We start from the raw sequence: 11,092 nt of genomic DNA on the forward strand, positions 1-11,092 counted from the left end.
TATAAAGTGGCTACTATATATAAGGGGGAGCTCCCTCTATTAAGTCTATACCTTAGGCTATTAGACTTTGGCCCTGGCTGCCCCGCTGGGTTCTCAGCATGTAGCCGACCAGATTGAGGATGTCTACAAGCGCGACCCTGTGAAGCCAGGCATCATTCCCGTCAAAGAAGAGGACATTGTCGCTATAAGGCTGGCAGCATCCCTGTCAAGGAGGAGGACATTGCTTCCACCGAGAGCAGGGCAGGAGTCAAGGCTGGCATCATTCCTGTCAACGAAGAGGATATTGTTTCTGTCGAGGAGTAGTGATATCGTTTACCCCATTCCTCGCAAACTATTCCTCTAGATGCATTGTGAGCACAGTTGGAGCTTTTGGAAAGGGTGCGGGAAGGCCTTCTGTTCTTGCAAGGCAGCCATAGCTTTCGCTTTGCTCAGTGTTTCTCTTTAACCCTAGCCGCAAGACGAGCCGAATTTTTCTTGAAATCTAGTTCCATAAACTAGTTACGAAAATAAAAAACACCCGCCACCGGATCTTCCCGTGGCACCGGCAGCTCTCAGAACCTGTGCGGCTTCTTCGTGACCGCCGACCACTGCACTCTGCAGTGCACTGTGTCCGCGTCCTCGTCTGAAACTACACGCATCTACATCAGCTCCAGCAGCCAGTAGCATCTTGATGATTTCCACCCTTCCCACCTCGGCGGCCGCGTGAAGTGCCATGCCATCACCATAGATTCCACCCAGTGCGTGGACGTCAACGTCCTGCTTGAGCACGAGCTCGACGACCTTGGCATGGCCGCCGTGACAGGCTCCCTGGAGAGCCGTAAAGCCCTTGTACTTTGCGGATGCAGCATTTGCGTCCGCTCCGTGCTGCAAGAGCACCTCGACAATGTCAAGGAATCCGCTACCGGCTGCAGCCTGTAGCGCGGTATACCCTGCCGTTGGTGACGGCGGCGCATTCACGTCCGCACCAATCTGCAACAAGCGGTGAACAAGGTGAATGTGCCCTCGCTCGCACGCCGCCTGAAGTGCTGTCCTTCCGTTGTACCTCGTGACGATGACGCGGGACCTCGACGGCTCCTCAAGACCGGCTGCAGATGCATCCATGACCTCGTCCACCCTCGCTCCGGCTGCCAGCAGCATGTCGACAATCTTCTCGTCCCCATGACCGCACGCAATTTGCAACGCATTCCTTTGGAGGTTGTTGCCTCCGCTAAAGTGGATGTCGGCGCCGGCGTGAATTAACAATTGCACTGCCAGCTCATGCCCATGCATGCATGCAGCCTGAAGAGCGGTTTGGCCATAGTACCCTCGCGGTGGTTCATTCGCGGCGGCCGGATTCTGAGCGAGTATGCTCCTCATACTGGCGACATCACCTGCTCTCGCAGTCAGCTGCAGTGGCGTCCAACAGAATTCCTCACTGTCTGGTGTCTCGAGGCTGGGGTCCCATGCGGCATTCAATGGTGGCAAAGTGGTTTGCGTCATGATTCCTTCCTTGCTAGTCGGTTACAGCTCTTGAGTTGATGGAGGTGGTGAATGAGTACGCCTGGGAAAGGGCGGCACGACTGCTACTCATGTGGCGCATATTTATGCAGTCGCTGGTGGGTTGGGAGTTTGTACGCGTCAGTTGTCGCAAGGATCAACGCAATTTAATCGAGAGTCGGCGCTGCAGCCCGTCTTTACGACATGCGCCCTCCTGCAGCTCTTTTCAGTAGCCTGGTGCCAGCCAGCCTTGCCGTAGTCCTGCATTAGCTACTCTGTAGAAGAATATGTTTGCCAAAACAGTTTTATTTTCACCGAAGACCCTAACACGGGGAGTTTCACTCACCCCGAAAATCTTACCATCGAAGCAAAGCTCAAGGCTCAGCACAAATTCCGACTGGGCTTTCAACATTTGCACTGCACCTGAAAACATGCCTGAGAAGTGGCTCACTAAGTTTCGTGACGAGTCGGATATTTTCTCGGAGGATGTAAGTCTTGCCGACGAAACGATCCGAGTCCGTCGTGCCCGTTCCAAACGACCTCTGCTACGATTAATGGGAGAAGTTGTTCTCGCAGTTTCTGTCGTAATTCTAGGGTCCGTCGTTATCCATGATAGAGGCTTCTCCAGCCATGCGCTCAAGCCATTTGGGCCAAAAAGTGAGTTTTGCTTCATTGTTGACTTTCTTCTGTGCCGCGCTTACACGTTTGATAGTTCCGGAAAAGGTTGTAACGTTCGGAAACAACGCTGGCTTTGGGCCTGACATCATCTACGCCGATCGCTAAATGCTTCTAAACGCGACGAGGATGCGAGAGATACACGAGAACTGGCAGCAGTTATACCCGAGTATGTATTCGTCGAGTCTTCCTCGGCACCAGGCTCACAGCTCTACAGTTAGTCGCGGTTACTTTTTGGCAGATGAGAACAGCGCCGAGTACCAGATTCAGTTTCCCGCCGCAGACATCAGTGGTGTGCTGTCTCCAGACGATATCCGCAGTGGCTGGGTTCTGTCAGTGTTTCATCAGCTGCATTGTCTAGTAAGTCTGCCCCAAAACACTGCATGGAGAAACAAGTAATTAACAAGACAGTCTATCATTACTACCAGACTTGGTACTTCGAGGGAAGAGTTCGCCACATGGGACGCATTCAAGCTCGGTCACACTGCTCACTGTATCGAATACCTACGTCAAAGCATCCTGTGCTCGGGTGACACTTCGCTGGAGGGCGAGACGGGTAGCTGGTCAGAGAGCATTGTCTGGGGCCAGAATCACGTCTGCAAAGACTACAGCGCACTCATACAGTTGGCGAATGACAAGGCAGCATGGGATCTTAGCCACGAGCGGGATCCCGATCATTCCACGCTTTTCGAGACACCAAATGAAAAGTGCGAACCAGAAAAGGGCGATTACTGCCATTAGTTGGCGCGCATGGTGAGCTTAGTAGTTAGTCACAGGATGATTAGTACATGGTTTTGCTAGACTGGCCCTGTCTTGATTTGGACGCGAGGTCCTATCCTCTAATAAATCTGACTTGCCCTTTTTCTCTCTCTTCTTTGCTTTGTATTACCGCTGCGCTCGGCCTCTTTTCTCGCCTGGCTTCGCTCGACGCGGACCTTATGCTATACTACGCTTCGCTCGTCCCTATTCAGAGTAACATCTCTCAATAGGAAATTAACGGTCGCATGTATCGATCATGTATTATAAGGTCTTAACAACCTGCCTACATAATATACTTAATAGTGGACGGATAAAAAAGACTCTCGCCTACTAGGTACCTACTACTATCGACTGGTTTCTACTCTTCTCTACGAACTATAGGGTTCTTTTTTTAGGTAGCCGTCCTACTAAAGTGTGGAATTAAATTCCTCTTCTAGATACCTACACTAGTTAGAAAGAATGTTCATTATTTCTTAGACTAAGGAGTGTAGGAAGCTATAGTACAATACTGAATTTAAGGTGTTCTAATCTTCTATAAGTAACACACTAACCTTGTAATTATTCTTAATTCCCTTATATCTCCTTCTATTAATCCTCTCCTTAACTCGATTCTCTTAAATCCCCTCTCCTACATCTTAATTCTCTTACTATACGGAGTAGATAGTGTTACTTATAGACAACTATAGTAATTTATCGTTTATATTTATATTGTCCTAGGAGCTACGAGTTGTAGGCCTACGCGCCTCTGGCTAGTGAGAGCGGCTAATGTACTGTGCCGTTCTACATTGCGCAGAGCGTGGAGGCCGAACCAGGGCAGCTGTCGCTGGCCGCTGTCGCCGGCCATTTATTAAGTGGGACAAGCCTGCCTAGGCTGACTACGCTCCTTGCTCTGTACGAAGGACGCCCAGGCGAAAGGTTCAAAGTCGGAAGAGTCTCGCCATGGTTGGAGCCCGCATGTGGCGTCAAAATTGTCCCTCTGGTTCTACCTCATGGCACAGGTTCTACATTTATTGGCATCTGTGGATCCTACATTTATTGGCATCTGTGGATCCTTAAATAGTCCGGCGTGTTAGCATATTCATTTAGCACCACGGGCGATGCCGCGGCTAGGCTTCTACGGCTGGATGCTATTACTACCTAGTAGCTAGCGCGAAGGCCATTATATTAGGCAAAAGTAAATATATAAGGAACGTTAATAAAGAAAAGTTAATATAGTAGCCTACTCTAGACTAGGTATTTCTAGTGTGTATTAGCTATATAATCGTATTATTATATTACTGTATTTAATTCTTTTATTACTTGTAGTATTCGACTTATAGATAAAACTTAAGCCTCTTAGTATAAGATCTAGGCCACTATCTAGCTATTATTAACTTATTTTACTTATTTCTTTTTTTAGTTTAACCGCCTTTTATTACTAAAATTATACTCTAAAGTGTTATTATATAATAGTAGCTTAATCCTAATCTATAGTTAGTCTATTTTTTAAGAAGAGAGTTAGTTTAAGTATATAAAGTATAAATAAGTAGTTATTACAGTATAAGTTATATTAAGAGATATCTCCTAATAGTAGAGCTATTATTTAGATTCATTAGCAGAGATCTAGTCTAACTATTTATTAAAAATCCCCTTCTTTATATATTTATTCTATTCTTTATTATTTAGATTAATAGACTTAGTCTTTAATCCTTTAGATCTTACTTCTTAGATTAATAGTTTAATAGCTTAAGTCTTTAATCCTAAGGAGGTTCTATAACCTCTTATCCCTTTTAGGCGCTAGTATAATAAGCCTTATCCTACCTCACTTAGCCCCCACATGTATGCCTGTAGTATTCGTAACACGTTAGTGCTCTTGCTATTAACTTTCCTCACTTTGTCTCCCCTAGCTTATCCTCTTATTGATTTCAGCCTTCTTACCCCTCTGGGCAGGGGAGTGTCGCTAGTACTGTGTGGCTTATTCTTGCTCGTCCATTTGCATCTATGTCCATTACTTCTCGCACTTGCATTTGAACTTAGAGGCTGTCTCAGCCATGGAAGCCCTTTTGGTCTCGAATCACTGTGTCCTTTGCGCAGCCATTTTCTGCCAACTAACTACGTGGTAGCTTGTGGCTTCCTTCCCTATTGCTGATGTGTGGCAGCCTTAGGCCTTCGCTGTATCTATTGCTGCTCTCTGTTCCTCTTTTGGCGCCTTCCGTTCCACCCTTCTCTCTCGATCCAAACGTCCATGAGTGGCTTTCTGGCTGTGTCAGTTCCCGCCCATCGTTACTGGTCTGGGGCGGTTTGTGCTGTTCTGTCCAAGCTTCTTGACGGCCGGTTGGCGGCTAGTAGCTTTCCTGCCATCCGGTTGCTGCCGGTGTAGCCTCTACACTTGTGCCTTTATGCTTTTATAACTAGTCCTTTTCTACACTTTTATTCTTTTCTACACTTTTGTTCTTTTCTGCACTTTTGTTCTTTTCTACACTTATCCTTTTATTCACTTGTCCTTTTATGCACTTATGCTTCTATACTTTTGTGGCTAGGTGCTTTTGGACTGATGGTTTGTGAACGCCTTACTCAGCCTATTCCTAACCGGTTGTTTTGGTCGCTTGTGGGCTTCCTGGCCTGGGCGCCGTTTGTCCTTATGTATGTAGCTACACTATGCTAAAGAGGGCCAGGCAAAAGACAGAATACATGAGCGACTGGAGCAGCTTGATGGCAAATTAGAATAAACTTAAAATAGTATGATTTTTAGATGTATAATCTGACTCGTTTATAATTTTTAGTCTAAATACCGCCTGCCAGGGTGGTGCCCTGCGTTGCTCGACCCTGTTACCTCTGTGACGCTCACGCGCTTCGCACCCAGCCACTAATGCTTCTTTCTCCTAGGAAATGTGTTATGTTCCGCCGACCCACGCGCTAACCTCACTATCGTCGCTTTTATCTCACCGCGTCCTACTTGCTGTGGCAGAGTCCATAACCCGTCTATTGCGGCCCTAGCTCTATGAAAACGACCAAGATTACGCGAGGACTCAATGTTTCACGCTTACGCCTGCGTAGTAACGTGCCTACATGCGTTAGGAAAATTTTCGGAGGTGCGTCTAACAGCTTACTAGTAATAGACTGATTCGCCTTCGCGCTAGCATCCACACGTACTCTACAGAAAAAGTCGGAGAAGCGAGCATAAGCGAGTAAGTCGGACCTAGATATATTAAAAGGAAAGAACGTATTACCTAATAATTTCGTATAACTCGTTTACACTCATTTTCTATATGTATCTACCTTCCTACAGCGCTGCGGCCACTGCTTTACACTGTCGTCTCCTCGTTCGCCCTATCAACACACGTTATGGGCACTGCTTAATCGCGTGGCCATAGCTCAAAAAGATCTGCCTGCTCTTAGGGCCTGCGTTTATTCTTATAAAACTAATAAAAAATGTTAGTAAAATAGAAATAAAAATAAAAATAAAATAAAAAGTAATTTATCTTTTATTAGGTTCATCTAGAAGGATGGGCAACATTTCCTCGTATAATCCAACTCTGCCGCTAGTGGTAGATCCGTTGGTACGGACTAGGCCTGCAGGCTAGGCGATTGTTTTACGCCTGCCCTCGTGCGGCGGCGTTTTCGCCGCCAGTTGGGTGACAGGGGCGACGCGTCGGAATCTGCACGCCCGTGTCCTTCGCCGCTCTAAAAATGCCCCTAAGGCAAGCGCGCAGCTACAACGAGATCCAAAAAGACCGATGCGAGGCACACTCTAGTGGCAGAACCATGCAACCACTAGACCAATCCAGGTAGTCTGTGGGGCCCTGCTGGGTACAGTAAGGCCTGAAGCTGTTACCGTTAGCATGTCGATCGCAACAACGGAATTACACAGGGATAAATCCGCCACTGTTGTGCCTGAACGATCCTCTGATCGAACCGTTTACATCAGTTTGTGGTGGGCCATTGAGCAGAGCCACGGTTTGGAGCCTGGCGGCAACAGGCTGCGTTGAGATACGACGCGTATCTCATGGTCGTAGTGTGAAGCTGCCAACACCAACCCGATTCATACCCAAAAGTGTACGGGAGTCCCGTCTCAGCCCGGAGCTCACTGCCAATCTACAGCAAAAGACCTTTATCTATAGCATTACAGCATCAATAAGTTTCTTATCATTATTATTTGTGCTCTGTATAGCAAAGAGCTTTCAAAATTGGCACAAAAAATTCGGGATATTAAAATCGAGATAAGCTCTCTTGACTCCTCGTTTTGCGGGAAGCAACCGTCAGAGATCTGACCGAGAGTCGAGCCCGGCCGGTGCACAGCTTGGCTCTGAACCAGAGTCCAACCATTCCGAAGCAGCTGAACGTCTCCCGCTTTTTGCGATTGTGCGACGTCGAGACCAACCGAGAATATGACAGAGACAACCCGACATAAATTCATTATGACCTGAAATTGAGGGTTTCTCTACATTAATTGTTGGATGAATAAAGCCGCCTTCAGACGGCAGTTCGCCGCAACATCGCATCTACTGCCATGGGGTTAACTCGGCGCCTAAATGCGGGGTACCGCCACACCTGCGAGATGGGTTGTCGCAATTCCAACAGTCATTGAATGGCAAGAGCCATTATCTGTGTGGCTGGGTTTCATATAATGCAAAGGAAGCCGGAAACAATAACCCCTCAGGGGCACTTAATAATACAGGGGCAACATGCTCGTGTATAAAGGGACGCAGTGTTCTGGCCAAGGTGTGGGTGGGAAGTAACCAACTACAACGCAAAGACGACGATGGTTTCCAACAAAGACAGGCTGTACATAGCACTCTACCCCAGTGGAGTCGTCAACAACGATGAGCGAAAACGCCCGTGGTTCAAGACGATCCAGATTTTCGCTGTCGGACTTGGATCTCGGATGCTTTGCTGAGAATAGCGAATTCGGAACCCAGCGTAGTAGGCACGTCCGAGCTGGACTGGGACAAAATAGAGCGGAAAGCTAGGCGCTAACGTCGGCCACCCACTTCTGAGCCACACCCCCTTTTAAGCCACCTATTATTAACATAAGGCATAATATAAAAGCTTTATAATAAATATAATTAAAATTTAGAATATATAAAAGCTATATTAATTAATAGTTAAGAAGCTAGAAAATTAATCTATAGCTAACTTAATAATTAGTTGTATAATATTACTAGTTAATTACGTATTAAGCTACTACTATATGTTTTTAACCTCTATAACTTAAAGGAATAATTTATTAGGATCTATAATAACTATTTAATGTTTTTTAGGCCTAATAAGCTTAATTTTAGCTTTAAGCTATTAGATCTAGCCCTCTATAAGTGTTATTCTAGCTTATTAGATATTAAATTACTTCTTAATTTTCTACTATATTAACTATATTATACACTTATTAGTTAAGCGCTTTAAACTCTTTAAAAATAGGTAGTAAAGCTCTTTTTTATTAATAGGTGTTTTAAATAGTAGAAGGCCTTTATTAGGCGCTCTTATTAGCTATAGAAGTATTATTTAAGGTGTTATTTTTAGTGCCTTAAGTAGTAGTTTATTTATTAATAGGCGTACTATATAGATAGACTATAATCCTAATATTCACTAGCCTAAATAAATATTATTTTCTATTATTCTAGTCTCTCTTATAATAGTATAATACTTAAGAAAAATCCTCTTTTTAACTAGTAAAGAATTATTATTATTAGAGTATTTTTTAAGCTTAGTCTTATAGACTCTTTTAATAGTACTAAAGATAACTATATTAAAAGACTAAAGGATATAAGAACTATAAACTAGTAAGAATAGAAGGTATATATTATTATTATAATATTTAAATAGGAATTCGTCTATATAATAGCTACTATAGTTATTAATAATAAGAAGTCTTTACTCTTCTACTCTTATTAGCTTTATCTTAAGGATAAAGATTATTTTAAGCTAATTAATAGTAATAGTATTACTTATTTAGCCCCTTAAAGAAGCCTAGAAATACTAGTCTTTAAAGGCTTTTAATTTATTAGGAAACTACTATTATTAAACATTCTTTTTATTAAAAAGAATTAATAGATTTAGCTTCTTCCTTATAATTAAAATACACTTAAAGATTATACTCTAAAAGTATTAGTTAGACTATCTCTTTAGAGTAATTCTCTTCTATAATAACCTAAGTACTAGACTATTCTCTTAAAGCCTTATTATAAACTTTATTTTATTTATATTATATTAGTTATAAGAAGGTATATTAATAATCTATTAAACACTAAGAAGTTTAAAGAAAGTCTAAATTATATAAGTTAAAGCCTTATTTAGATATTAAAAATTAAAGCGCTTACCTTTAAGTGTTTTAATGTGATAAACGAATAGGAAGACGGAAGGAGCGGCCCGTTATGTAGCCGCAGGGAAGCCTGTGACACCTAAGGGAGCTGTGAGGCTCCCTAGGGTACGAAGGTATAAGGACACGAGATCACGTGATTGGATTAGGAGGGATTAAACTGATCTAAGTGGACTCATCGGATAGGCTCAGTCTAATCCAGCCTAAGTGAGGATTAGATAGGATTAGTATAATCTAAGAGTATAGTAGAGGATAGATGGATATATAAGGAAGGGGATTTCCTAGATAGACAGCTAGATCTCTACTAATTAATCTAAGCAATAGCTCTACTATTAGGAGACATCTCCTAACGTGACTTATAATAACTGCTTATGTGCACTTATGCACTTAAACCGACTCTCTACCTAAGAAACAGACTAACTATAGATTAGGGTTAAGCCACTGTTACATTTTAATCAGTCCTATTTAGTGAGTTACCTTTAAGATCATAAGTAGTTAACCTTCATAATGTCCACTACTAGTAGTAAGAACACTAACACGGCGATAGTGGCCACTAACCCGACGGCTATAGATACTAATCTAGTAACTACGGTTGCTGACCTAGTAGCTAAGATTACTAACCTTAATACTAAGGTTAAGTACTTTTATACATAGTTAGAGGAAATAAAACTTAAGGCTACTATACTACTTAAACTAAAAGTGATAATACTAAAGTTTCTTAAACCTAATACGTTTAATAGAATTAAAGGAGACGTTCGTACCTTCTTAATATAAGCTAAAGCCTATCTTAGAGTTAATGACTCTATTACTAAGGAATCTATAAAGATCCTTTATATAGGAAACCTTCTCACTAGTAAAGCTATAGAATAGTAGGAGCTAACTCTTAGGGACTACCTTAATAATAAGAAACCTAATAATAACACTATACGTATCTTTATAAAATATAAGAATTTTAAAGAAGCGCTATAAACCGCATTTAGTAACCTAAATAAGATTTAAACTATAACGTATAAACTTAAGTCACTAAGGTAGACTGGATCTACCTAGCACTACGTATAAGAGTTTAGGCGCATTGCTAACTATATTAATTAGGATAATAATAGCTAAATAGAACTCTTTTATAATAGACTAAGGGAGGATGTGAAGGATAAGATCACTAAGGAAGACTAACCTAATGACTTTAACACATTCGTTAAAAAGATTATTAAGATTAATAATCAGTTATACACTAGGCGACTTGAACGTGGAGGACGAGGTACTAGACGACGAAACCACCTATTACTACCACAGGCTAATACTAGTAGACGTTATAGAGGATCCACGGCTTATAGAACACACTTAGGCCCTATAGAACTTAACACTATACATAAGAGCTAAACTAAACTTAATAAAACATACTATAACTATAGAAAGTTAGGACACTTTATAAATAAGTGTAGAGCACCTAAGAAGTAATAGAAACTAGTTAAAGAGAATCGTGGATTAAATGCAATAAACTATAGTGACCTACTAACTCGTAATGTTAGTATAGTTAATAGTGAAGAATATTTCTTAGACACTAACTATTAGGCGGACTATAATATATACTTAGGCGAAGATTAGGACTTTAGAATCTAACCACTACTAGATAAAGAGGAAGAACTCTATAATGGAGAAAATCTAATAGAACCTCCTATAGTATCCCTTATTAGGACGTACTCTAAGGAGATAGGATATACTAAGTTAAAGAACTATTTTACACTCTAGAAGAATAGATAATAAGAAATTATATTAATTAAAGGCTATAAAATCGTTAATCTAGAAATACTATAGGAAGTAATCTAAATGGATTAAAACTAGCCTAACGACATTCTAGAGGACCTAGAATATCTAGAAACTATTATAACGCAC

General features: G+C 42.1%; 2 protein-coding genes across 2 annotated transcripts; one reads left to right on the forward strand and one right to left on the reverse strand.

Annotated features, from left to right (window-relative positions):
• Positions 1-498: 498 nt before the first annotated feature.
• ISF_09787 (Ankyrin repeat-containing domain protein) lies at positions 499-1,479 on the reverse strand (the record flags this gene model as incomplete). Its single annotated transcript, XM_018853388.1, has 1 exon — positions 499-1,479. The coding sequence occupies one exon, from the start codon at positions 1,477-1,479 to the stop codon at positions 499-501; it is 981 nt and encodes a 326-aa protein (XP_018699426.1).
• Positions 1,480-1,907: 428 nt separating this feature from the next.
• ISF_09788 (hypothetical protein) lies at positions 1,908-2,259 on the forward strand (the record flags this gene model as incomplete). Its single annotated transcript, XM_018853389.1, has 2 exons — positions 1,908-2,133; positions 2,189-2,259. 2 exons carry the CDS (start codon positions 1,908-1,910, stop codon positions 2,257-2,259), a joined length of 297 nt encoding a protein of 98 aa, XP_018699427.1.
• Positions 2,260-11,092: the final 8,833 nt, after the last annotated feature.

This window comes from Cordyceps fumosorosea (genome assembly GCF_001636725.1).
Source record: "Cordyceps fumosorosea ARSEF 2679 chromosome Unknown scaffold_73, whole genome shotgun sequence".
Classification (NCBI taxonomy): Eukaryota; Fungi; Ascomycota; class Sordariomycetes; order Hypocreales; family Cordycipitaceae; genus Cordyceps; species Cordyceps fumosorosea.